Below are 27,122 nucleotides of genomic sequence, written 5' to 3'. Positions count from 1 at the left end.
AGCCAGTTATGCCCGCTGGTTCTCCTGCTCACCCTGGCACCGCACCCTGGTCCCTAGCAGTCACCCACCTGTACAGTTGCTTTCGCTGGAGCGGCCGGGTGGGGCCCGGAGCAGGTGTTACAGCCGTGGGGTGCAGACACAGCCAGGCATGGAAGGTGAAGCCAGGTCCTGGCCATCGCTGCACAGGGGGTACCATGATACCCGCCATGCTGGGCGTGAGGTCAAAGTAGCACAGGGCTCGTGCCGGGCCCTGGCGCCGGGCCATGCCTGAGAGCGCGCGGATGGTGGCACCTGCGTGTCGGGCAGCCCCGGCCTCAGCTCCACCCGGCCCTGAGTCCAGACCTGCTGGGGGACGAAGCAGGCGACGCAGCTCCAAGGGCCTTAGTGACACGTGGCCCAATGCTTGCAGCAGCGCCAGCAGCTGCTCCTGGCAGCGGGCCCCCAGGGCTGCCCCCTCGCTGAGTGTCTCCAACAGGCAGCCCACCAGACCGGCCTGGACACACGTGGCACGGCTGGCAGGGCAGCTGTCACAGAGCCACCAGAGGCGCTGTGCTAGGAAGAGCCGCAGCTCAGCTGTGGGCAGTGCTGGCAGCCACCGCATTAGCACCAGCACCGGCTGCTCATTGCGGATTGGTGGTGGCGGACACGTGCTGTGGTTGCCCTCCACAGCCTGCGGGTGGAGAGAATGATAGTTCCCGGGCAACTGGCATGGAACAGGCCACCCTACCAACAGTGGGACTTCCTGTCTCAGTTTACTTGCCTCCAGCATGGGAACACAACGTGTGCTACCCCATCCAGCTCACAGGTTGTGTCTGAGGCTCAGGAAAGCCAGAGGTGCTCAGACAACCATTGCTACCAACAACAACCCTTGGCTTTCAGTCTAGGTTGGCCTAAACCCCAACTGCCTATTCCTAGGATCATCCTGGGGCTTGCTAACATGTAGCAGCTTCTGTTGGTAGCCCCATGCAGCTCAGAATCCTCACCCCAGTGACCCTGACACACAGGGTCAGGCCCCAGGTCACACATAGTCAACATGGTCCCCTAAGGTGGAGAGCTCACCTTCCGTGGTAGCCCTGACTCACTCCTGGCTGCCCTTGGGACCCTGCCCCCAAGCCCTTGCCCTCACCATGTTGAGCAGCTCTTGCAACAGTCGATGGGTGGGGGGACCGTGACTCTGCAGAACCTCTTGCAGGTGAGGGTAGCCGATGCGCTCCTTAAACACCTCCTGTGCAGGGACGTGTGGGAAAGGAGTGAGTGTGTATGTGGGCCCCAGGGCGCACTCACACCCTACAGGAACCCTGGAGGAGGCATCAGCTTTCAGAGCCCCCTTGCCTGGCTCTGCCTCTGGGTCACAGTGCTAGCAGGGGAATAGGTCTACCTCGGAAGGCTGCAGATGGGGGTCAGCCACAAGCATCCTTCCACCCTCCAGCTCTGAGCCAGGATAGCCAGCTCCCAGGACTCACTAATGACCACGCTCGCCCAGGGGCCTGAGCCGTACCCCAGAGGGCAGGATGGTCACCTCCCCAGCTCACTTGCTCTGACAGCCATCAGCCAGGCCTGTTCTAGAGACAGCTGATCAACTGAACTCCCATCCCACACCCCTACTACAGCAGGACCGCAGCATCCTCACCTTGGCGGAGGGGGAGCCGCTCATGATGCAGGTCAACACTCTGACTACGTGGACTGCAATGGCGTCTGTGTCCTGGTCCAGTACCTTGGGGTGGGGAGGGACAGTCAGGAGAGGCAGGTGCCAGGACGTCGCAGCTGGCGGCACCCTGCAATAAAAGGGGTGCAGGGACAGGAACAGATGCCCCAAGGCAAGTAGCTGAGCTGGCTTGGGGCCCTGGGAGTGTGGAAGCCCTGTCTGGGCCATACAGTGCTAGAACAGAAGCCACCAGGCCCTCTACCCTTGCCCAGGCTGCCAAGCAGCTTGGCAAGGCCCACTCTGACAGAGAAGCCAGGGAAGAAACCAAGGCTGGGAAGGGCCTCACTGGGATACTGGGACAGATCACCAGTGAACCCTTTGGCCACAGCCCTCTGCCCTCCACTGTCCGGTGGGTTTATGGGCCCCGGTCTCCGCCCATCGCCACCCAAGCTAAACACATGTGCAGGCAGGCTGGCAAGTGTCCCATCACCCACGATGATTGACAGGGGGTTGGGGAATTTAGGGACAATCAATCACAGGACGTTAGAACCAGAAGAACCTTCGAGACCTTTAGGTCCTACCCTGCCCCTTTCCCCTAGATCCAGATGGGGCTGCTGAGGCTCGCCCTGGCTGCACCCAACAGCCAGAGGCAGCTACTCCTTCACCCTGCCCTGCTGAGGGGCTGAGAAGTCAGGAGGGCTTGGAGAGTTTGTCAGCAGGTGCCAGGCTGTATTTTGGCTCCATGGGGCCCTTGGTCCCAGCTCTGCCTGACTCCCTAAGGGACCTCCGGCGATCTTTTCCCTCCTCCAGGCCTCAGTTTCCTCATCTGTAAAAAGCAGGGGTCTCACTGGCCTTGCCTGCTTTGTACATGAATGGACATGCAGGTTCTCAGAAAACAGCCAAGTGCAATAGACACACAGGGCTGCTTCATGAGGACAAAGCCAGGGCGGGGCTCTGGAGGTGGGGGCCCAGGTGTTGAGCCACCAGAGAGAGGATGCCCCATGCCAAGCCCCTGACACCCCGCAGCCTCCTACAGCCCCCATGCAAGGTGAGGCAGGGAGCACGTCATGAGGGCATGAGGGGATAGGGAACTCCCAGTGACCCGCTTAGGGCAGGTGCAAGGATCCAAGCAAAGAAGTAGCCCCACGTGGGGGACCTCCTTCTCTGTGAGTGACCACAGCCAAATCCCTGAGTATCTGGCCTCTTGTTTCCCCTTCTGTGCAATGGGGGTGGGGTGGTTGAGTATCGAAGGTTCCTTCTAGGTTGGCATAGCCAAACCCCAGCTCCCAAGACTAATACAAGGCAGGGAACAGATCACAACTGTGCCATTTCCTAGGACTGGGATTTGGAAGGTAGGTGAGACAGCATGGGGGACCCAGCCCCATCACTAGGCTATACCAGGACTGGCATCGTTCCCCCTGCATAGTGCAGAAAGGCTCAAAGAGGGAGCCCCGGGGGGGTGGGTGCCCAGGGATGTGGGTGCCTGAGCTGGTCAGCCCCAGGGTGGTACCTTCTGGACATCGGGCTCGGTCAGTAACCAGGTAGCCAGGTCACTGTCCCCCTCAGGGGGCGCCCGGGCCTGCAAGTACAGCTGTCGGTGGGGGGGGGGGGAGGCACAAGGTAGAGGAGGCAGAGGAGAGAGAAGATGAGGGAAGGGTGGGATTAGAGCAGGACCTGGGGCAGTTGCCAGGGCTCCGCCCCATAGGGAAGGATGTGCCCTGAGCCCCAGGCCGAGCGCCCTACCAGGCACTAGGGAAGGGTAGGGGAGCCGAGCCACCCATACCCTGCCCAGAGGGACAGAGCCGGGGGCAGATAAGTAGGCAGGGATAGGCACTGCATCCGAAACAGCTGAGCCTTCCTCCTGCCCCTACGTTTGGGGTTGGGGAAAAGGGAAACAAGGGGCCAGGGCAGCTCCCGTCCTTCTACAACACCCTCTTCATGTGGGGTCCAGAGCCATCCTGAGCCCCAGGCCCTCCCACTGAAGTGCAAGCCATCCCACCAGCCCAAGTTTGCTCATCAGCAGCTCGGCATCCACACGTGGTGCCCCCAGCCCCAGCCTGGGCCCCACCCACCTTGCTGTTCTGGATGAGGCGAATAAGGTGTTCAAAGCAATTGTTGCTGAGGAAGGTGGCCTGCAGCACTGGCCGGTCCTCACATGCCAGCATCATGGGGATGGCATCTGTGGAGAGGTCAAGGGTCAGCCCTGCCCAAGCCTGTCTCAGCAGCGCCTCTGGTCAGCCTTAAACCTTCTTCCCATACTGCCCAGGCCAGCCTTTCCATCATAACTTGGGCCTTCCCCTGCTAGTGCCACCTCCCCAAGAGCCCAAGAGGCTATACCCACCGAGCATGCTGACCCGTAGGGCGATGAGGGCCTCTTCGGGGTCCAGGCTTGGCCCGGCTGGCCAGTCGGCATTAAGGACACGGAAGTAGCCCTCAAGCAGGGCTCGGAGCTCTGGCCCCCGGGGGGGTGTGCGGCTGGCGTGCAGGACATGTACCGCACCCACCAGTGCCTCCAGTGCCAGCGGCACTAGGCGGGGGTCCTGGGCTGGCCCGTGGCCCCAGCCCCGCACCACATCCAGCAGGCCCTGAACAGTGCCAGCGCTCACAGCCTTCTGCCCGTTCTCCTGCAGGTGTGGGCAGAGACGGGCAATGGGCAAAGGGCTCACCCAGCAGAGAGACTCTGAGACAGCCACCCTCGGGCCCCCAGGCTCCTCCAGGCCTACCTTCCCTCCTGCAAGGACAGCACCAAAGAGATGGATGAGACGCAGCAGGAGCACAGGCGGCAAGTGATCTGCATCCTGCAGGCTCTCTGATGGGGGTGGGGAGCAAGACAATGTCACAAAGCTTGCAGGGCTGTGGGTCCAGGGGACCACACAAGAGGTGGGTGCCCTGGGGTGGGAGTGGGGGGCTGGGTCAAGGAACAGGGCTGGGAGGCCCAATCTGAGGGAGAAGACCAGGTTCTGTGCTGGGAGTCTAAAATGTCATGATTCTATGCTAGGAGGTCTGAGGACACAGCCCTTCGTTGGGGAGCTTGTAGGGGGCATGGCCCTGCCCTGAGAGCCTAGCCAGCTCCCTGGAACCTTAAGCCCCAAAATGAGGACCCCAGGGTGAGCACCCCCCATGCACTTCCCCATGGCAACCCAGGGTTTAGTTTCTTAGATACAAGTCTCCTGGTCCCTCTGCCCTGTGATGGCTGGAGCATCCCATGACCGGCTCTGGGGACCCTGCCGTACCTACCATACAGATGCTCCACACACCATCCCCCTACACCCCCACTGGGGACTTCTAGGGGCTTTCACAGCGTCATATCTGGGAGGCCCACCTGGCCCTGCTCCAGTAAAGCTGGACAGGATGCCAGGACACGAACTGAAACCCAGAGAGCAGAAAGGACCAGCCCTGGGTCACATGAGTGTGTGTGCGTTGAAGGGGGGAATGCAGAGCTGCCTTGATACCAGTGGGATGGGGTGGGGGTCCTCCCAGGGGACAGGGCTTTCAAGGTGAGGCCTGATAATGCAGTTGGCCTGGAAAGGAAAAGGAAACAGTATGGGCAAAGACCAAAGGTGGGATAGTTGGATTCTAGGAAGGAGAGGACAGGACCATGGCTGGAGAGCGGAGAGCAGAGAGCCAGCGGGGCTGGAAAGGAAGGCTGTGGAGACGATTGGATTCTGAGGGTGTCAGGTCCCCACTGAGGAATTTACAGTAGGGGAAACAAAAAATCCAGTGTGTTTTAAGAAGAGTACTCAGGCTGTGGGAGAACAGAGGCAGGGACTTCCCAGGGGCATCTCCCCACTTGGAGCTGTTGCCCCCGTTCCAAACCCAGGCCCGCAGCTCCCTGGTGCATCCCAGAAACACTGAGGTATTTCCTAGGCCACCACCTTCCCAAACCTGGCCTGCCCCTGTCCAGACAGCATCCTGCCAGGAGCCCATCTGAAATCCTGGCCAGTGTCTTCCAATGAGAGGAGAGGGAACACTCAGGAGCAGAAGGTACCCAGGGAGAATAGGTGGCCAGAGATGTTCTGGGGGGTCAGCTTCCCCGGGAGTATGGGAGCAGGAAGGGGAGACACCTAATGTAGACACTGTCCTGTGGAAGAGAGGAGACTGGGTGGAGCTACAGGGACAAAGAGATTGGACCAGGGAGTTTTAAGATGGTCCAGATCAGAGTGGGGTACAAGCAATGGGGGGTCCCAAGAGACAGAAGAGAAGGGGGAAGGGAAATCGACTCCCCCGCAAAAAGAAATTACTCATTTTGTGCAGACATGCCCTTCCTCTCCTCTCTGCCCCTGAACTCCTACTTGCCTTTGGAAGCCCACTCAAATTCCCATGGTTCTTCCAGCCCTGAGTACAGCCACAAGTGGGTCCTATCCTGCATATGCAATGGGGAACCAAAGGAGGGGGCTCATGTTTGGGGGTGGGGCCAGGCGGGCCGGGGGTGGGGCCTGACCTCGGAAGAAGGTGCTGAATCCACAGGGCAAAGCCGCAGGAGGGAACTTGTACTTGCTCTTCTCCTTGGAGCTGATGACTTCCCTGGCAGGTGGGGACAGGGTGGGCAGGGGCCGAGGTGAGGCCAGTACTTCTACTCCTCCTGCGTCATCCTCCCCCTCAGCAGCCTGCACACCGGCCCCTCCCACCTCTGCACCTTGGCCAGTGCGGCCACCCCCATCCTGTCCCGGGCCTCCTCTAGGTCCTCCGCCTGCGGGCCGCCTCTCACCCACTGTGCTGGCGCCGCCAGGTCTGGTAGGGGTCGAAGAGGCCCTCACAGAGGAGCAGGGCATGCAGGGCTACGTTTTCCAGCTGGGACCCATGGCCCTTCTCCGGTGGTGGCGGTCCTTTCAGCTGTAGACATGCAGAGAGGGTGAAAGGGGGTTAGCTGGGCCGTGGCTACCACCTGCCAACCCCCAGGGTAGAGGCCACCTCACCTTGGCCACCAAGCAGGTCAGCAACGCCAGCACCCGGGGCACCAGCACCTGGCCCCAGCCTGCCTCTACATTCTCCGGGTTCCTGGGAAGTGAATGACGGGAGAGGTCCCGGTGACAAGCCAGCCCCCACCCCGGCCCATAATTGCACATTCTCTCACCGTGGAGAAGACAACAGGGACCCACCTGCAGAGGATGACGAAGAGCTTGAGCAGCAGCAGGGCTTGCTCCAGGTCCCCCTCGTCCAGCCGCTCGGCCAGCACGTGCAGCGCATCCCGAGGGAGCAGCGGCACCTCCGCACCTGCCTCCTCCGGCCTGCAGGGAGCGGGGTCACTAGGCGCCGAGCATCCCTCAGCCTCCCGCCCTCCATGTAGCTCCAGCCTCACCTGCGTGGCTCCAGAGAGGATAGTGAGATGCTTTTCTCGAAGGTACCCACAAAGGCCTTCAGCCACTGCTGCAGATAGCCCAGGTCCTTCTGCAGGCAGAGGAGTTCAGGGGAACAGTGGTGGGGGCAGAAGGGGCACAGTGGACAGGGGAGGGACAAGGGGATGTGGACAGAGGTAGAAAGTGAATGGGGGTACACAGGGATTGGAGGCAGAGCAGTGGGGGTGGAGAAAGGTAGGGATGGGTTGGGGAGGAGGACAGGAAGTGGAAGGTCAGCATCAGAGGACTGCCTTACATATTGACCACTCTCTCAGGGCCCCCATCTGCTTTTCTCAGCCTCCCAGTCTCCTCTCCCACTTCCTGAACCCTTGGGGACCCAGGCAAGCCTGACACAGGCAGGGGAGGGACTTAAGTGTATACGTTCCTAGGGCACGGCTGTGGCCCACAGGGGTGCTATGGGTAAAGGTCTCCCACTCACCAGCCTCCCTGAACCCAAAGCTATGAGCTGGGCTCTCGCCTGCCACCTTCTCCCAACTCAGCAGCCACCACCTCCAGAAAACCTTCCTTGACTGTATATCCCAGGCTGCATGTGCACTATCGACCAGGCAGACCCACGCACACACACACACCCCCCCCACCTGTACAGGCAAAATGCCCTGCCTCACCTTGGGAACCTCCGCCCACACCCTGGCTGGTTACCTGGACCCCAGGCCCTAGAGCTGGTTCCATGGGTAAGAGGGACAGCGGGCTGAGCCCGAGTTTGGGCGCAGCCACCAGCCAGGGAAACTTTGGTGTGAACGGGAAACGTCCCCTCCCACCCTGGCCCCCGGGGGCAGGAAGCGCAAAGTCACGGTGGGGGAAGGGGGCCGCTTCCTCCCGGCAGACCGCAGGGATGTGGGAGGGCCTGGGGCACCCAGGGCCCAGCAAGAGAAGCTGTGAAGGACCCAGCCTAGCACCGGGGGTGGGGCCTGCAGCACAGATGGGCAGGGGTCACATTGCCCTGGGTGGGGCTTGTGGACAGAAACTAGTTCTACAGGCGTGAGGTCCAGGAGAACTCCAGGACAGGAGTCAGGCCAAGCCTATCCAGGGACAGGTTGTGGTCCGTGCTACCACAGTGCCCTTCATTCAAGGCACCCACAGCTCCCTGACCTGGGGCTAAGGCCTCAGGCCCAGGCAATGATGCTGAAGGACTCATCCATACCGCTGCCCCACCCTCCTCCTGCATCCAGGCTCCCCATCTGACCCTGCTGGTCTCTTTGCTCCAGGGACACTGGCAAGCCCTGGACTAGCCCTAATCTGTTCTAACCTCTAAGCCCCTCCCAAGGCATGGAGTGGGTGGTGGCCTGGATCTGAGCTCCTCCTTCCACACCAGCCCCATCTGGAGGACCCACCCTAACCAGCATGGCCCAGAGAGCAGCTTTCTTTCCCAGGGGTGGGGGGGAAGGGCAGGGACTATACTGAACATGTAGGGGCAAGGGACACACCACAGACGACACCCTGAGACTGCTCCCCAGGTGCCACGGGCCTCAAATCAAGGACCTCCACAACTACTTTTGCATGGACGGCTAATTTTTTTTGCCGCTTGTGGGTCCCAGACCACAGGGCCAGGGCTGAATGGGCTCCAGGGAAGGGGCCTGACCCCAGCAGACTGGGCCAGGCCCCCAAAAAACCTAGACAGAGCAGCCCTCCACCCTGTGGTTGGACACCTTCCTTGTACATTTTATCACAGAGCCAAGGCCCAGGCAATTCAGAGAGGGGCTGGGGCCACCAAGGTGCAGGCCCACACCGCTATGACTTTTTGCCTGTCAGTTACCTTTGGCGACCTCTCCACCCTCTGCCGCTGGCAGCCTCCCTGCTCACCTACCTCTGTCTATACCTCTCCTCTCCACAAACCAGCAAGGACATCAACATGCCCAACCCTGAAAACACCAGAGCAGGCCAGGGCTCTTAGACCATTTCTTCTGAACCCTTCCCACTGCAAATGGGAAAACGGGGGGCCCCAGAGGGGATGCCTCGTCCACTAGCACAGTTGCAGCTCAACCTCTGTTCTAGGCCAGGATCACTCATGGTGGCTAGAGCCAGTCAGCCCAAGCTGACCACATGACCCACGACCCTGCCTCAATGACCCCACACATCCCTCCCTACCTTCAAAATTGTCCCAACACCATCCTCCCTTCTTCTAGCTCCAAACCACCCCCAGTCAAGCCACTGTCTCTCCCACCCAAAACCTGCGTCCTTCTTGCCCACTACAGCTCTGCTGAGCACCTGTAAGCCCACATTTGACCATGTCCTCCCTCCCTGACCCAAAGATAAAAGGCTTAATTGGTAAGCCAGGCATTCTGGGCCCCTAGTCCAACCAGGGACTCCTTCTCCAGCCTCTCTGCCCTCCCACATCTGTGATTCACATTCTCCTGTGCAGGCCTCTGATCTCCCCATGCCCCACTGCCATCTGTGACTTGGGCTTTTGGTACTTAAGCAGGAAACTCCCACCCTCCTCATGGCCATCACCTGGATCGACCCTCCCAGACCTGATGGGCCCCTCAAACTCTGCACACCCCTGCTTTCTGTCCCTAGAACCACACCCTCAGCGTGTCCAGTCCTGCAAACTTCCAGCAGGTCCAGGCTGGGCTGGGTTCAGGTCTGAGGCAATCAAGGCAGCAGCCTTTGTGGGTTCTGGAGGGGCAGGAGGGGTCTCTAGAGCACAGTAGTAGGCAGGGGTAGGGGTAACTGCCGGTCTTGACTCTGGGGGTCTCACCTCTTCTCCCGGGGAATCCTCAGCCTGGCTCTGACTTGGGCCCCATGGCTTGAGGCTGCAGTGCTGGGGGGTGAGGGAGTCCCTGCAGGCACCGGGGCTGGGAGGCAGGGCAGAGCAGGGGCCTTGAGCATGGAGGCACTGCTGCATGCCGAAGGCTCCAGAGCCGGCAGCAGGTGGCTGTGCTGCTCAGGAGCCCCACACTCTCAAAGCTCTGCCTCGCTGGCTCCTCCTTCCCTTTCCAGCTCAGAACAGGAACATCGGTGGGCCAGCCCAGTCCCCACCCCAACCTGACTGGGACGGGGTCCCAACCCTGCCCCTCCCATGAAGGCAGGTCAGGAGCAGTCACACTCCTCCCAGGGCCTTGCAGCAGGGGAGAAAGCTGTGGGTATGGGGGTCTCAGAGTCACCCCGGTAGGGACCCCAGTCTATGCCCAACCAGCCCTGAGGACACTCAGTGCTGGAGGAGGGGAGCTCCCACGGGTTGGTTAGGTCCTGGGTGAGCGTGGAACTGCCACTTCCTCAGAACTCTGAGGTAACGCGGCAGGGCTGAGGGCAGGCGGCTGAGGCATGGATGGGTGGGTAGGGCTGTCTTTCAGAGGGACAGGGACCACTGAGCTCCTGACACTGTGCTGCCTGAGACCTGCGTGCCTTACCCCGAGCCTGACATCAGACCTGGCTTGCCCTGTGTCTCAGGGGCCAGATCTTGCCCCAAATTCCCCATCCCCAAAGTTCCTTAAGCAGTACCCAGCGCCCCCAGGACCCATCAGTTACCACTACTGTCTGAGCAGCCAGTCAGCCACCCTACCACAGGCCCAGGGCACGTCCACAGCCTCCCCCCGACATCCGAAGCCCGCCACGGGTGGTGCCCACCTCATCTCCAGCCCCACATGCCATATTCACTGGCTGCCCCACTGGATATTACTCACTGTCCCCACTGCCACAAGTCTGCATGCGCTTTGCTCTCTGTGTTTCCTCGGCTTAAATGTATCCCCATCAGAGCCAGCATCTTCCCCAAGATGCAGCCCTGTCTGGTACTTCAGAGGCCGGGGGTGCCAAATTGAATGTGGTTGAGGGCATGGGTTCTGGAGTCCAGACCTGATTTTTACACTCGGTAGCTTACTAAATATTAATCTCTCAAAAGGGAACTCTCCTACACTGCTGGTGGGAATGTAAATTGGTACACCCACGATGGAGAACAGTATGGAGGTTCCTTAAAAAACTAAAAATAGAGCTACCATGTGGTCCAGCAATCCCATTCCTGGACATATATCCGGAGAAAACCATACTTTGAAAAGATACATGCACCCCAATGTTCATGTATCATGAACAGCACTATTTACAATAGCCAAGACATGGAAGCAACCTAAATGTCCATCAACAGATGAATGCATAAAGATGTGCTACATATACACATTAGAATGTTACTCAGCCATAAAAAGAATGAAATAATGCCATTTGCAGCAACATGGATGGACCTAGAGATGATCATACTAAGTCAGAAAACAACAAATATCATATGTTATCACTTATATGTGGAATCTAAAAATTGATACAAATGAACTTAATTACAAAACAGAAACCCCATCACAGATTTAGAAAAAAAACTTATGGTTACCAAAGGGGAAAGGTGGGGGGGGGGAGGGATAAATTAGGACATTGGGATTAACATATACATGCTACTATACATAAAACAGATAATCAGGGCTTCCCTGGTGGTGCAGTGGTTGAGAGTCCACCTGCCGATGCAGGGGACACAGGTTCGTGCCCCGGTCTGGGAGGATCTCACATGCCGCGGAGTGGCTGGGCCCGTGAGCCATGGCTGCTGAGCCTGTGTGTCCGGAGCCTGTGCTCCGCAACGGGAGAGGCCAAAACAGTGAGAGGCCCGCGTACCGCAAAAAAAACAAAACAAAAAAAACAAACAGATAATCAACAAGGACCTACTGTATAGCACAGGGAATTCTACTCAATACTCTGTAATAATCTATATGAGAAAAGAATCTGAAAAAGAATAGATATATGTATAACTAAGTCACTGCTGTACAACCGAAACTAACACAAATTGTAAATCAACTATATTCTGATATAAAATAAAAATGAAAAAAACAAAACAAACGATTAATCTCTCTGCTTCAGCTGCCTCTTTAAAACCATCTCTTTGCTTAACAGGTAAAGGCTCTCCAACCACACCCACCAGCATGTGGTAAGGTGAGTGGGAGCTCCACTCCCAAATTCACGGGCTCTGCCTTCCCAAGCCCTTGGCATTCCAGGGCAACACTCATCTTCTCCCCACCCACCTCCATGAGTGACAGATGAGTGGCAGACCTTGGTTCACTGGCAGAGCCAAGGTCCCATGGGCCACTCCCCAGCTGGCTGTCCCAGGCAGGTGGAATGGGAGGATCTTCATGGACCCCAGGTTAGCGCTATAAGGAGGGTAGGGAGAGAAGACTGAAGCTCCATAGTGGTGACTCTTCCCAGTCAGAGCTGCCTAGGTGGTAGGGAGCACCCCATCTCCTGGAACAGGCAAGCAGAAATGGGATAGGGTGGGGTGGGGCCTGACCAGGATGACCTCCTTCACGTGTGGGGGTCTCCCCACTCAGCATGAGGGGGATGGCAACGTCAAGCTGAAGGTGGCCTTTGGCTACACCAGGACGACTGGAGGTCAGACTTGGAGGGCCTCGGGCCAAGGAACGAAGCAGGAAGATGGGGACTTTGCCAGGGGCAAGGACAACTGAGGCTAGTGGTCCAAGGGCCTAGGTGGCTGGGCCAGTCTCTCCCCCTTACCTGGGGATGGGGTCTTGAAAGGCATGGACCTTCTGGTCTCCATAACACCCTTCAGGGTTTAAGCTTCCCCTTGTCCTATCACTTTGGAAAACAGGCATTTCCTTTCAGGGTCCCCATGGTAAGTGACCTGTTTCCACAGTGACCCCACACTTCCACATCAGCTCCCCAGTTGCCATAAAAGTTCCAGGGATTACCAGCCCCTCTCCCAACCTGGACTCTGTGCTACTCTCCCCATCACCTCAGTCCCTCCGTCTTCAGTTGCCTCAGTAATAAAGGCAGGTAGGAGGAAACTCTGGTTGCCCCTTTAAGGTACGGAAGAGGGTTGCGGGGGGGGGGGTGGGTCAAGCACCAAGGAGGTCCTTTTTCCCATTTCAAGATGGTAAACTGAGGCAAAGGAAGAAATATGACCCAGCTAAGGTCTCGGAGGGAGCAGAGGGCCTGACTAGGTTTCCATGAGGCAGTAGAGCTCATCAGTCAGGGGTGAGGGACCAGGGAGGGGCGGGCAGAGCGAGGTCAGCTCGGGCTCTGACCTGACCTTCCTAGAACCCTGAGTCCTCAATAGCATAAGCAGAGAGTTCAGCCTAGGCTCCCCACCTGAACCCTGACTGTTTGCCCTGTCCTGACTTTTGGGACCCTAAGTACCCCTCAGCTTTCATGCTCCCCAACGCTCCCTTTCACTGGAGGGCTACTGAGCAGCACTACTGCTCCAGCCTGAAAGAGGGCCACTCAGCTGCATATTTTGCATAACCTCGACAGCCACCCAACTGCTAGCCTACTGGGTGCGGCCCCAGTCCCCTTATCCTCTCCCCCACTTCCTAAGCCCTCACTGGGGAAGCCCTGCCGGGTTGAGTCCTCTGGATGTGCCCCCACCCACCCGACGAACTTGCCGCTCACAGTTCCCACTGCCGTGTGCTTGCTCCTCCTGCTCCTGTGCGCTCAGCCCTCCAGGCCCAAACTCAGGCCTCTGGTAAGACATCCCTGATCAGTCACCCAGACATTCAGCTAATACCCAAGGAGCACCGGCTAAGTGTGAGGCGTGGGGAAACCGCAGAGTAGCAAGCACAATGAGGGTTCAAGTGGGGACACGCCTGGGCTGAGGTCCAGCTTGGGCTGCGGGAACAGGCGGGGAAGGCCTCCTCAGACAGGAGGGAGAAGGCTCCAGGCAGAGGACACAGCCTGTGCCGTCCCAGGGTGCAGGCCCACCTGAGTCTTCCCGCCCACAGGACTACACCTCTCCTGGGTAAGGGAACACAGGATGGAGACTGGGCCAGAGCTCTGCCAGGCTCTGCCCCAAACCTGTCCAATGACCTTGGTACAACCCTGCCTTGGTTTCCCCACTAAGGCTCTGAGGGGCTCAGACTGAGTGATGTCCAGGGGGCACTCTGACCCTCCTTCCTCCTTCAGTAGCCACCCACAGCCCCCTCACCCACTCATGGCCCCAAGAGGTAGGGGGTGAGCAGGCATGAACCTGGGGTCTGTGAGGGGAAAGGAAGGGCAGAAACAGGGGTGCTCCCAGGGCGGGCCTAGACCCACAACTGGGGAAACAGGTTTGCCAGCTGATGTCAGCTCTCACTGTTGAAGGGAGGGGCGAAAGTATTGGGGGAGCCTACTGGCTGGGTAGCTGGCCATTTCAGGGGTCTCTTAATACCCTCTCTCAGTTCGACCCCTTACCTTATCTTCCCCTCTCCCCCAAGTACACACACAATAGGTCCCTGGCAGGGCTCAAAGTAGCACAGCCACCACTCCCTAGGAGCTCAGTACAGAGGGTGGAGACCACGTTCCGGGAGCAGAAGCAGGACCAAGCCGGCAGGAAGGCAGTGCTGGGAGGCTGGCTGAAGCTTCCTCTCCCCAGGAAACCTGGCCCCTCCCGGCTCCTGGGTTCACACTCATATCCTGGATTTGTTTGCCTGGCCCCAGGCCGTACCCTGCCTGCCCAGGCTTCTAAGGCTACAACCAGCTAGCCTGTGCCCCACACCCGCCCTGTGAGGTGAGGAGCTGGAGCGGGAGAAGGGACTCAGCACAGATGAATGCTAAACACCTGTGAGGGACTGACCACTTGCAGAGGTCAGCTAGAAGGGGCAGCAGGAGGTAACCACGTCGGAGGTACAATCCTGGGAAACTGCCGAGACACCCTTCCCCAGCAGCATGCCACCCAGCCTGAAGACCCACCATTCACAACCCTCAGTCTCGTCCCCTCGCTCAAGCCCCCCGCCCCGTCGCCTGATCACAGCTGAAGAAACTGAAGACCAAGAACCTGCCCACGACCACGGAGGCAATCAGAAGCTTGATTAACATCCCTCAGACTCATCACCTTGTTCAAGCTCCCCTTTGCCTGGTCACAGCTGAAGAAACTGAAGACCAAGAACCTGCCCACAACCACGGAGGCAATCGGAAGCTTGATTAACATCCCTCAGACTCATCACCTTGTTCAAGCCCCCCTTTGCCTGGTCACAGCTGAAGAAACTGAAGACCAAGAACCTGCCCACGACCACGGAGGCAATCAGAAGCATGAGGGCCAGGGGCAGGTTTCCTCCCAAATCTTTTGCTCCTTCACAAGGACCAACCTTTGGCGACGGAGACAGAGAAGCTGGGGTGAGGGGATCCAATGGGGCGGGGAAGCAGGAAACTTCTCTGGCCTGGACCAGCCATACTGGCTATCCCTCTGCACAGTCCAGGCCACCGGAGGCCAGGACTGTGCCAAATTTACAGATATGGAAGCAGAGGCTCAGGGGTGTAAAGAGCGTGCCCTCGGTCACACCAAAGACAGACTCTACTCCATGCACTGCCTCTTGCCGGGTGCCTGGACTTCTCACCACCTAAGCGGGCTCAAGAAGCTATGGCCCTTACGGCCTGGACTCCTGATCTCTGGGGCCCAAGTCCTGGCCTGCAGTCCTGGGAGACAGTCGGCTAGCCTCTTCAGAGGGCCAGCTGATTCGAGCATGAACTTCCCCCTAGTGACGAGATCAGGGGCACACAATAGTGCATTGTGCCCCAGGCACACCTGAGCCAGGAGTATGATGCCAGGCAGGTGCAGGGAGGAAGGCTGGTGCTGGGTGAAGGGGAGAGGGAGCCTTACCCTGGGTTCTCTCCTTGCTGTGAATACAGAAGGAAAGTGGGGGCCTATGTGTGCGAGACACAGTTTGGGGTACACCTGGGTCAGAGTTGCTCCCTTCACCTTCTGAGGCCACTTGAGGTAGTCTCTGAGGAAGGACGGGGAGCTCAGGAGAAAATGGCCTCCCTCCATCCCTTTCAAACATCCCTCCCACCTCACCCGCATTCCCCATTTTCACCCCCAGCATCCAAGGCGAATCTTTGCTTTGGGCTGGACCCCCTCTCCCCCGTAATCCACACCCTGCCCCCCCGGGGGTTGGGGTGGGGCCACCTGGGGTCAAGGAGGAGCTCACCACCGGCAGTTCACCGCAGGGTATCTGAGGAGTTGACTCAAGTCAGACCGAAGTAGGGACGTCCCCCTTGCATGCCTGGAGACCCCCAGCCCACTCAGACCCATCAGGCGACCACCCAACTGGGCTGCGCCCACAGGAGTGGCACGCCCAAATTCAAAGTAAGCCTCCCGCCCCTTCCGACCCGGCCAGCCTTTTTTTTCCCCCCAGGCCTCAGTTTCCCCATCTGTAAAAGGGGTAAGTGCCCTGGCTTGGTCCAGGCCCCTCTCCTCAGGGACAACCGAGGCTGCACTGTCCCCACCCAAGAGGCTCTTGTAAGGTCCGCGCCCGCGAGGGCCGACCCCCAGGTATAAGTGCCAGAGGCACCAGCCGGCCGGGGTCGCACACGTGCGTGCGGAGCCCGAGCACGCCCGGCGCGTGCGTATACACGGCCCAGGTGGCGCCGGGCGCAGGTGCAGCAGACGCCGGGCGCGCGGAGCTGTGGGCACGGCGGGCGCGGGCTCACCTGCGCGTAGTAGAGTAGCCACAACTCGTAGAGCCGCTCCGAGGCGGCCATGGCCCGACCAGGCTCCAACCCTGCTGCACGCCACCTGCCGCCGCCGCCGCCTCCTCCGCGCCGCCCGCCGGTTGCCCTCGGCCAGGCCCATGGGCGGAGGGCGTCACTCCAGGGCGGAGCGGCGCGGTACTACTGAGGGAAGTAGTACTGGCCGCCGTCGCGCTCCTCCTCCTCCCGGTCGGCCACCGCCCGGCTTCCTGCGCTTCTGCAGCCGCCACCGCCGCCCCGCCTATCCCGGGACCGTGCAAAGGGCGGGGAGCCCGACAGGAGGAGGAGCCTGAGGTCAGGGCGGCCCGGGAGGGCGCCCAGCAGCGCGCCCAGCAGCCCCGCCCCCCCCCGCAATCCGCGCCCTCCGGAAAGGCCAATCTGAGCCCCCCGGACTAGGGTCTGGGTCAGGGATTCCAAGTTTGCCCTACGTCTAGATCTAACCGGGACACAGCCCGCCTGGCTGGAAAGGCCACCATTCGTGGAAGGGACAGGCTCGCGGGATTGGGGGAAGGGGCTGCGGGCCGCGTGCAGATGGGCAGGGTCCTTCAATAACTAACGAGGACAACAACCGTGACAACCACTTGTAGAGTTTACTACGTGCCAGGCGTTGGTATAAGCGCTTATGGGGAGACCGAAGTGTCACTTTTTTAATCCTGTTGTTAGTGGAGCAGGATTGTGTGGCAGGAGTGCGGGGCGGGGGGGGCGGGAGGGGGGATCAGAAAACAGCAAGACAAGCCTGAAATAACTCCGGGGGAGCAGTTCCTTCCATCTGTTGGGCAGATCCCTGGAAGATTTAGGTACTCCTCACCTCGCCTGGATCCCCTCCTCCAGGAAGCCTTCCTAGATACTCCAAATGGAGGCACCCTTCACTCCGGGGCTCAGCACTTGATTCACATTTTTTTTCTTTAACTTCAAGAGGTTAAAGGCTAAAGGGTACCTCATGCTTCTGTTTAACAGGCAGAGAAACTGGGGCCCAGATGGGCCAAATGAGGACCACCTGGGCAGCATGGACAGGGACAGAGGCCTGACTTTCCAGAACCACTGCCACCATCACCCCTGGGCCTCTTCCCCCACCTCCCCCTACTCTCCTGGGAGGTGAGGAGGGCCCATGGTGTTGGGCAGGGGTGAGGCCCTTTGTTGGGGCTGGGGGGAAAGTTTGTGGGACCCAGAGAGTTACCATCAATTGGAGGAACTGACCAGCCTGGAGCCCCCTAGACCTTGGGTGGCCAAGAAGAGACAGACTCTGTCCCCATACCCATCCTGTTCTGTCCTCCTGGCTTCTTGGGCATCTCCTCCACTCTGGCCTTTTCTTCTGCCCCATCCATCCTACTTCTGACATTTCCTGAACACTTACTACATGTGTATTGGGTACTACCTGCATACTAGGCCCTGGCAGGGCACCCCACCTGATGCAGGGGAGAGGGCACCAAAAGGCCCAAGTTACAGAGGTCAAGAGGGTCGTTTGTGGGGGCCAGTTGGACAGGGGTCTGTGGCACTGGGGATCTCTGAAGGGAACTGGGAAGCAAGGAGTGGGTGTCCACCTGCTGTCAGCCTGGGAAGGGAGGCCACAAGCAGGGAACAGCTTTGCTGAGAGACAAGTCACTCTCCCTAGGTGAGAGGAGGTGTGGCTCTGGGGACCTGGATAGGCTGTTAGAAGATACTGACTTCAGTCAAAGTGGTCTCTCAGTTGTCAGGGCATGGTAATTGACTTGGGAAAGGATACCCTGGCAGCTCCTGCTGGGAGGCAGTGCACCTATCGGCCGAGGCGAAACCAACTCTCAGCTTAGTTCTCAGGAACTAAGCTCAGGGTGGTCCCTTAGGGCCCACTGGGCCCAAGTTGGGGTTTGCTCTTCTCCAGGTTAGGTAGTCTGACCCTGGGTACTTTGCCACCCCGGGGGCGGGGGCCGGGCAGGGGGTTGGAGGTGGGAGGGGATCATCCATGAACCCAGAGGAAAATGGCCATTCAGCCAAGCCCTGCTCTGCTTAGGTTTTGTCTGAGCTGAGAGTGGACAGAGAAGGGCCCAGAGGCCCATGAACAAGTGCATCCAGGAAGCCACAGATAGCTTAAGAGGAAAGCAGAGGCAGACCTCTTAGGCTGGGATCAGAGTAGAGAGTCAGGGAAGGCTTCGTGAAGGCATTCGAGCCTTTAAGAATCAGGAGAAGTGGACAAAGATGGGTCGGCGCATTCCAAGTGGCCAGCCAGCATGGTTGGCGCTTAGGTAAAACCAGAGCGATTGACGCGCTCTATCCTCCTTCACTCAGGTCTGGTTCCTCTTGCCGCTTTTTCCCTGATCGGCATTGGACGAATCGAGCCTTAGCGCCTTCTTTGTCGACCCCCGAAGAGTTAGACGTTCTGTGGGGGAGGAAGAGGGAGGGTCCTCCTGTAGCAACTCAGCATTGGTTGGCTTTCAGGACTTCCTGCTCTCCCATTCTCGTCCCTGGATTGGCCGTGAGGGGTTCGTCTAACACCTTGGGCCTGCGCGCTGCGGGACAAGAGAAGAGTGGGGGCGGGGGGATGTCTGTGGGCAAGATGGCGGCTACTGCGGCCGGTGTGGGCCGGTTGGAGGAAGAGGCGTTGCGGCGAAAGGAACGGCTGAAGGCCCTACGGGAGAAAACCGGGCGCAAGGTGAGGAATGCAGAGTGAGGCCCGTGGCTGAGGTACCCAGCGTTTGGTTCCGGCATCAGGGCGAGAGGGCAGGGGACTACAGGGAAAAGGCAACTGCTGGGGACGCGCATGCGCGCTGCTGGAGCATGCGTACGGCGTCGGCGACCGCCCAAGTCTGGGTCTGCGAGAGCGGTACCATGCTTGGCGCTAGTGCTGTCGCGCGTGCGTTGGTATGGTAGGGCAGTGGTCGACGCGCCGCAGGCCCTTTGGCTCCTGGCCGGTGTTTCCCGTGTGGATTTCCAGGGCCAGTTTTAGTTTCATATGCTCGTTGGTTTGGGCGTGATTTGTTCGTGTCTGAGCACGCTGAATCTTCCGTTTTCCCATGACCAGCCGGCCTCCCATCCCTGGTGAAATACCGCGAGTATGGCCGACTCTCCGCTGTGTGCCAGAGCGCCTTGGGCAGGGCAGTACGAGACTGCCCTGGGAGCCTGGCTGGATCGTTGAGTACAAAAAACCAGAAGGAAAGATCCATGTCTGGGTTAGGGTAGACCTAAGGGAAAGAGGCGGGCGCTTAGTTCTTTTCCAGGCTCTTCTTTGGGGATTTAGTCCTATTAGTTGCCAAACTTGGAAGCATTTTTCCTTGGTCTTGTTTGACAACAAAATGGTCTGATTCCATTTCTACTTCGTTTTTCTTTCCGAAGTAATCGAGGGGAAGGAGAACTCTGAAGTTCACTACTTTTGTGCGAATCCTGGTCCTGTCACTTGGGGTTGTAGGATTTGGGACTAATTGCTTCATCTCATGAGCTCCGGTTTCTTCATGTCTCCAGTGGAGGATAACAACCCCAAAACATTCATTCTCACTGGGTTATTTTGAGATCTAACAGGATAATCTGTTAGATTATCTGTATGCAAGAGCCCTAGAGAGTATATAGAGTACAGAGGATGGACGTTGTTCGTTCTGCTGTTTTGGGGTGGGCAAAAACTTTGTCCTCAGCTGTACAAAATACAAAGGATATTAAATATCTAGACCTGTAATGGATGGGGGGAAACAGGGACTCCATTTTCCAACTAAAAAAAATCAGGCAGGTTGGTTTGGCCCGTTTCCTTTCTGCATGGCCGTCTGGTGTCCTGTGAGAAAGTGTAAGGGGAAGTAATAGAAAGTGAAAGCCAGCGGGATTGGCTTCTGTTTTTGTTGGCAATTTGTCGGCTCTGTCAGTCATCCCTGCAGACTGCTTGGCCTAGGGATACTCAAGACCTCAGCCTTTCAAACAGCAGCTAGTCAACCTGAGCTGCTTCCTTGGATTTAGGGTCCAGATTATGGAATTGGGTTTGAGAGCAGAATACAAAGGACAGAATGGCATCCTCAGGCCCCCTTACAATGGGAAGGATGCCCCAGGCTATCAGGAAAACTGGCCTTTTAAGAGGGATTCTCTCAATGCGCTGAAAATATGGACCTATTTTTTTCCTTTACTTTTTAAAAAATTGTAGTAGAATATACATAACATAAAATGTACCATTTTAAGTGTACAAATCAGTGACATTAAGGATAGTCACAGTGTTATATAATTAAGCCACTATTGCCAGAACTTTTCATCATCCCAAATGGAAACTCTGTACCCATTAAACAATAACTCCCCTTCCCCTTCTCTACCCAGTTCCTGGCAACCACCATTCTTTCTGTCTCATTGAATTTGACTACTCTAAGTATCTCATATAAGAGAATCATATACTACTTGCCTCTCTGTGACTGGCTTATTCATTCAGTGTAATGTTGTCAGGGTTCAGCCATGTTGCAGCATGTGTCGGAATTTCATTCCTTTTTAAGGCGGAATAATATTCCATTGTTTGTATATAACACATTTTGTTTATCCATTTATCTGTTAGTGGGCATTTGGGTTGCTTCTAGCTTTTGGCTGTTGTAAGTAGTGGGTGTACAAATATCTGTTTGAGTCCCTGTTTTCAGTTCTTTTGTGTATATATCCAGAAGTGGAATTTTGGGATCATACAGTAATTCTATGTTTAACTTTTTGAGGAACCGCCATGTTTTCCATAGCTGCCACATCATTTTACATTCCCACCAGCAATGCACAAGGGTTTCAGTTTCTCCACACCCTTGCCAACACTTTTCTTTTTATGTTTTGTTGGTTATACACACCCTAATTGTGGCTGTAGTTTTGATTTGCATTTCCTTGATGAGTAGTGATATTGAGCATCTTCTCATGTGCCTATGGCCATTTGTTTATCTTCTTTGGAGAAATGTCTATTCGATCCTTTGCCCATTTTTAAATTGGGTTTTGGTGGTTGTTGGATTGTAGGAGTTCTTAACCTATTCTGGATATTAACCCCTTATCAGATGGGTGATTTGCAAATATTTTCTCCCATTCCCAAGATTGTCTTTTTACTTTCCTGATAATGTCCTTTGATGCACAAAGTTTTAAATTTTAATGAAGTTCAGTTTATCTTTTTCTGTTGTTGATCCTGCTTTTGGTATCATACCTAATAAACCATCATCAAATCCAAGATCATGAAGCTTTTCTCCTGCGTTTTCTTCTAAGAGTTTTATAGTTTTAGCTCCTACATTTAGGTCTTTGATCCGTTCTAAGTTAATATTTGTATATGGTATAACATAAGGATCCAGTATATTCTTTTGCATGTGACTATCCAGCTTTCCCGGTACCATTTGTTGAAAAGACTGTCCTTTCTCTATTGAATGTTCTTTGTATCCCTGTTGAAAATCATTTAACCATATATGCAAGGGTTTGTTTCTAGACGCTCTATTCTGTCCCATTGGTCTGTATGTCTGTCCTTATGCCAGTATCACTGTTTTGATTACTGTAGCTTTGTAGTAAGTTTTGAAATCAGGAAGAATGAGTCCTCCAACTTAGTTCTCTTTCAAGATTGTTTTGGCTGTTTGGGATTCCTTGAGATTCCATATGAATTTGAGGATAGATTTTTCTATTTGTGCAAAGAACGCCATTGAGATTTTGATAGGGATTGCACTGAATCTGTAGATCATTTTGGGTAGTATTGTCATCCTAACAATATTAAGTCTTCCAATTCATGAGCATGGGATGTCTTTATGTTTATTTAAGTCTTTAATTTCTCTCAACAAAACTCTTTAATTTACATTGTACAAGTCTTTAGCCTCCTTGGTAAATGTAATCCAAAGTATTTCGTTCTTTTTAGTGTTGTTTTAAATAGGATTGTTTTCTTAATTTCCTTTTCGGATTGTTCATTGCCAGCATATAGAAATGCTGCTGATTTTTGTTCATTGATTTTGTATCCTGGAACTTTGCTGAATTTATTATTTATTCTAACACGGTTTTTTTGGTTTTGTTTTGTTTTTTTGTTTTTTGTTTTTGTTTTGTTTTTTTGGTGGACTCTAGGGTTTTCTGCATGTAAGATCATGTCATCATTGAAGAGAGATAATTTTACTTCTCTTTCAATTTGGATGCCTTTTATTTGTTTTCTTGCCTAATTGCTCCGGCTGGAACTTTCAGTACCATATTGAGTAGAAGTGTTGAAAGCAGGCATCTTGTTTTGTTCCTGACCTGAGGGAAAGAGTATTCAGTCTTTCACCATTGAGTGTGATGTTCACTATGGGTTTTTCATATATGGTCTTTATCATGTTGAGGAAGTTTCCTTCTGTTTCTAGTGTTGAGTGTTTTTATCAAGAAGGGGAATTGGATTTCATCAAATGCTTTTTCTTAATCAATTGAGATGATCCTGTGGTTTTTTCCTACATTTTATTATTGTATTATGTTGATTAATTTTGTAAGTTGAGCCATCCTTGCATTTCATGAGTAAATTCCACTTAGTCATGGTGTATAAACCTTTTAATATGCTGCTAAATTCAGTTTGCTAGTATTTTGTTAAAGATTTTTGCAACAGTATTCATAAGGGTTATTGATCTGTAGTTTGTCTGGCTTTGCTATCAGGGTAGTGCTGATCTTATAGAATGATTTAGGAAGTGTTTCCTTCTCTTCATTTTTTTCGAAGAGTTTTAGAAGGTTTGGTGTTAACTGTTTAAGTGTTTGGTGGAATTCACCAGTAAAGCCAGCTGGCCCTGGGCTTTTCTTTGCTGGGAGGTTTTTGGTTACTTATTCAGTCATCTTTTTAATTATAGGTCTATTCAAATTTTTTATTTCTTCATGAGTCAGTTTAGTTACATCGTGTGTTTCTAGGAATTTTTCCATTTCATCTAGGTTATCCAGTTTGTTGGCATACTGATTACTACTTTAATTGGTTTAATCTTCACAGTTCTGACTTCAGAAAGCTCATGGTTGTGAACTCATTTCTGAAAAATGTACATTTGGAAATCACATGACTTTCCTCTTGGAATTGAGAGTTCACTGGCCTTTGGAGTTTCCTTGCATTCATTTTAAGAAACAAGAGTTACTGTGAAGCCACAATTTTGATTCCGTTGGAAGCTTTTTCCTTTCTTGGCATGCGTATCTAGGAGCTCCTGATTTTTCCACTCGTATAGTCCTTTTCCTGCTTAGAAAGCGAAGTTAGAATTTTTAGTTGACTCTTCGATTTCCATGCAGTGGTGTCAATAGTGCATTAGCAGGAGGTGATGAAATATTGTTTGGTTTGTTTCAAAATGGATTATTAGAACTAGTAATCCATTCCTTCAACAGAGGTGTACTGAACAGCTACTGTGCACCAGTGATTCAGGCACTGGAGGTACCACAGTGAACAAAGCACACAGAAGTCTGTGCCCCAAGCAGCTTCCATTTAGTTGGGGGCACAGATGGTCGTGCAAAATATATCTAGTGTTAGACGGAGATGGTGTTATGAAGAAAAGGAAAGAAGGAAAGAGAGATGGGGAGTACATGGTGCTCCTGTTTTACTCTGTAGCTCTAGCAGTTTAATTTCTTTATTAAAGGCAGCAGTGTTTTCAGACTTAACATGGCTAATGATACCGCCTGCCTGGCTTATCTTATCTGGTCTTGATGACAGCCTTGAGAAGAAGGAAGAAGGAGGGCTAATTTATAGGTGGCAGCACTAAGGCCAATAAATGGGAGGCGGTTTTATTTGTCACATAAGGAGGAGGTATCCCAGGTGAGTGCTGCGGTTAGGGACCGTGAGAACAGGTGGTGGCTCTCTTTATGCACTGACTTGGGCTGGTTTCTCAGAGGCAGGGTGGGGACAGGTTGAGAAGCTTTCCTACATAATTTCTGGCTCCTTGAGGTTTTATGAATTACATCCCCAAAAAACAATAGTGGAAAAAGAGTATAGGCCCAGGACTTCCCTAGCGGTCCAGTGGTTAAGAATCCGTGCTTCCACTGCAGGGGGCACAGGTTTGATGCCTGGCTGGGGAACTAAGATTCTGTATGATGCATGGTGTGGACAAAAATAAATAAGTAAATTTTAAAGTAAAAAAAAAAAAAAGAGTATAGGCCCCAAGTCCAAGCTGCCCGTATGTACATGCCTTAATCCCTACTGACTAAGATCCCAATTAGTCCTGATTCTGGCCCTTCTTCCCACTGACAAGGATGGGTGTAACCTTATTTGCCACAGTTCTTTTTTTTTGGTATTTTTTTTATTATGGTAAAATCTATATGACATAAAATTTGCCATTTAACCATTTTTCATTGGCATTAAGTATATTCACAATGTTGTGCAACCGTCACCACTATTTCTAAAACGTTTCATCACTCTAAACAGAAACTCTGCACTCATTAAGCAATAACTCCCTATTCCTCTCTTACCCCGGCGCCTTGTAGCCTCTAACCTACTTTCTGTCTCTCTGAATTTGCCTGATATAAATACCTCATATAAATGGAATCTTGCAGTATTTGTTCTTTTGTGTTTGGCTTATTTCACTTAGCAAAAGTTTTCAAGGTTCATCCATTCTAGTATGTAACAGAGTTTCATTCCTTTTTAAGGCTGAATAATATTCCATTATATGTACATACCACATTTTGTTTATCCAGTCATCTGTTGATGGACACCTTTTGGCAGTTGTGACTAATGCTGTCATTGGTGTATTGGTGTACGTTTTGGTGTATAAGTATTTGTTTGAGTCCCTGTTTTCAGTTCTTTTGGGTATATACCTAAGGAGTGGAATTGCTTATAATTCTGTGTTTAACTTTTTGAGAAACTGCCAAACTGTTTGCCAGAGCAGCTGTACCATTTTCCACTACTACCTGCGATGCATGAGGGTTCCAATTTCTCTACATACTTGCCAACACTTGTGATTTTCCTTAAAAAAAATAATTATAGCTCTCGTAGTAGGTGTGAACTGGTATCTCACTGTCGTGTTTTTTTTTTTTTAATTTTATTTATTTATTTTTTGTCTGCTTTGGGTCTTCGTTGCTGTGTGCGGGCTTTCTCTAGTTGCGGTGAGTGGGGGCTACTCTTCGTTGTGGTGCACGGGCTTCTCATTGTGGTGGCTTTTCTTGTTGTGGAGCACGGGCTCTAGGCGTGAAGGCTTCAGTAGTTGTGGCACGCGGGCTCAGTAGTTGTGGTGCACGGGCTTAGTTGCTCCGTAGCATGTGGGATCTTCCCGGACCAGGGATCGAACCCATGTCCCCTACATTGGCAGGCAGATTCTTAACCACTGCGCCACCAGGGAAGTCCACTATTGTGGTTTTGATTAGCAATTCCCTAATAATTTTTGCTGTTGAGTATCTTTTTATGTTCTTATTTGCCATTTGTATATGTTCTCTGGAGAAATATCTACTCATGTCCTCTGCCCATTTTTTAATTGGGTGGCTTGTCTTTCTGTTGTTGAGTTGTTGATTTTTTTATATGCGCTGGATATTAAACCATTATCAGGTATGGGATTTGCAAATATTTTCTCCCATTCTGTGGGTTGTCTTTTCTCTCTCTTCGTAGTGTCTTTTGATGCATGAAAGTTTTTAAAATCTTGATAAAGTCCAAATTATCTTTTCTTACCTTCTGTTACCTGTGTTTTTAGTGTCATATGTAATCTCCACAGTTCTTTTTTTTTCCTGCGGTACGTGGGCCTCTCATAGTTGTGGCCTCTCCCTTTGCGGAGCCGCGCAGGCTCAGCGGCCATGGCTCACGGGCCCAGCTGTTCCACGGCATATGGGATCTTCCCAGACCGGGGCACGAACCCGTGTCCCCTGCATCAGCAGGCGGACTCTCAACCACTGCACCACCAGGGAAGCCCTCTCCACAGTTCTTGAGTGACGTTACTTTTGGGGTAGATGCCTGGGGAAAAGACAGTCAAGGGTCTAAAGTCTGAGTTAATTTTTCAGTCCACAGTTATTTCTCGTGGGACCTGTGAGTGCGGAGGAAGTACGGCCTGCCTACTGCTGGCAGATAGGAAGCAAGTGGTCTCCTCCCTCAGGGAGGAAGTGGTGCCCCACTTTTAGTTCAGTCTTCTGATGTTAGGACGAGGCCTCTGTGGGACAGACTCCAGGGTTGAGCGCTGCCTCAGCCTGCCCCTGTTGATGGAGAGTGCCTGTCTGCCCCATGGGGTGGCTCCCTGCTGGCCCCCTAGACTCTGTGCAGGTCCTTCGTTGATACCTTCTGTGCACATGGTTTTGCAGGAGGCGTCAGGGTTTCGGGCATGAGGTTGATTTTCCTCATGGTGTTATCTTACTTTCTTCCCCCACAAGGCTATAAACTTATAATTTAGTGTAGTGTGGAGGAATCAGTGCTGAGATTGTGACAGATGGACTCAAAATTATAGTCATGAAGTTTCTGTGTATTATTCAGCAGTAAAGCTCCGTCGTGGTTGTGCAGCTTAGCAGTTTTCCAAAGTGCGTCCTTGCTACCCCACCTGATGCAGCTGATTTGAGAGGGAGCAAGACAAGAAGAGGTTCAGGTGCCCAAGGTTATGGAACGTAAGTGACTCTCCTGGATTCCAGCCCAAGCAAGACCCCCTGCTAGACCCCCTGCTAGAGGGGGCTTTTATGCAGGGACAGCCCTGCTTGTAGCAGCATACTGTAGGTCAGCCAACCCAGGTTGACAGGTGGAAAGACCACATACGATGTTCGACTGTGCTCCTGGGGTTCATTTCCTGGGAAAGCCAAGCTGGGTCCAGGGAGGCTTCATGGGAAGGCAGAGTGGAACATGGGCTGAGTTGTGGTGGATGGGACTGGGAAGGGAGTATTAAAGT

At 54.1% G+C, this 27,122-nt stretch overlaps 2 protein-coding genes and 1 long non-coding RNA gene across 5 annotated transcripts in view; 1 reads left to right on the top strand and 2 right to left on the bottom strand.

Moving 5' to 3' along the window:
* The window catches only part of NBEAL2 (neurobeachin like 2), a gene marked incomplete at its 5' end in the record, with an annotated part of 30,588 nt that extends 14,102 nt beyond the window's left edge, over positions 1–16,486 (bottom strand). For 2 of the 3 annotated variants that reach the window (XM_082664869.1, XM_082664870.1), the window contains 13 exons: positions 69–670; positions 1,127–1,225; positions 1,631–1,714; positions 3,156–3,236; positions 3,718–3,824; positions 3,987–4,269; positions 4,369–4,454; positions 6,087–6,169; positions 6,354–6,478; positions 6,562–6,643; positions 6,745–6,873; positions 6,945–7,033; positions 16,384–16,486. In XM_082664869.1, the coding sequence (XP_082520995.1) occupies positions 69–670; positions 1,127–1,225; positions 1,631–1,714; positions 3,156–3,236; positions 3,718–3,824; positions 3,987–4,269; positions 4,369–4,454; positions 6,087–6,169; positions 6,354–6,478; positions 6,562–6,643; positions 6,745–6,873; positions 6,945–7,033; positions 16,384–16,434 (1,901 nt within the window). Of the gene's footprint in view, positions 1–68; positions 671–1,126; positions 1,226–1,630; positions 1,715–3,155; positions 3,237–3,717; positions 3,825–3,986; positions 4,270–4,368; positions 4,455–6,086; positions 6,170–6,353; positions 6,479–6,561; positions 6,644–6,744; positions 6,874–6,944; positions 7,034–7,641; positions 7,672–16,383 lie in introns of those variants that run through there. The other variant, XM_082664871.1, reaches the window with a different exon arrangement.
* LOC309827943 lies at positions 11,527–15,948 on the bottom strand. Its single transcript, XR_014297267.1, has 3 exons — positions 15,882–15,948; positions 12,019–12,116; positions 11,527–11,539 (listed from the first exon to the last, which is right to left on the bottom strand). It is a non-coding gene; the product is annotated as an uncharacterized lncRNA (long non-coding RNA).
* A 2,430-nt stretch (positions 16,487–18,916) lies between the features above and the next one.
* CCDC12 (coiled-coil domain containing 12) overlaps positions 18,917–27,122 on the top strand; it is a 51,376-nt gene continuing 43,170 nt past the window's right edge. The window contains exon 1 of the mRNA XM_082664154.1: positions 18,917–19,048. Coding sequence (XP_082520280.1) covers positions 18,938–19,048 — 111 coding nt within the window. The 5' untranslated portion in view covers positions 18,917–18,937. The remainder of the gene's footprint in view (positions 19,049–27,122) is intronic.

Source organism: Grampus griseus (genome assembly GCF_964374135.1).
Source record: "Grampus griseus genome assembly, chromosome: 10".
Taxonomy (NCBI): domain Eukaryota; kingdom Metazoa; phylum Chordata; class Mammalia; order Artiodactyla; family Delphinidae; genus Grampus; species Grampus griseus.
This window is presented reverse-complemented; position numbering and strand designations above follow the sequence as displayed.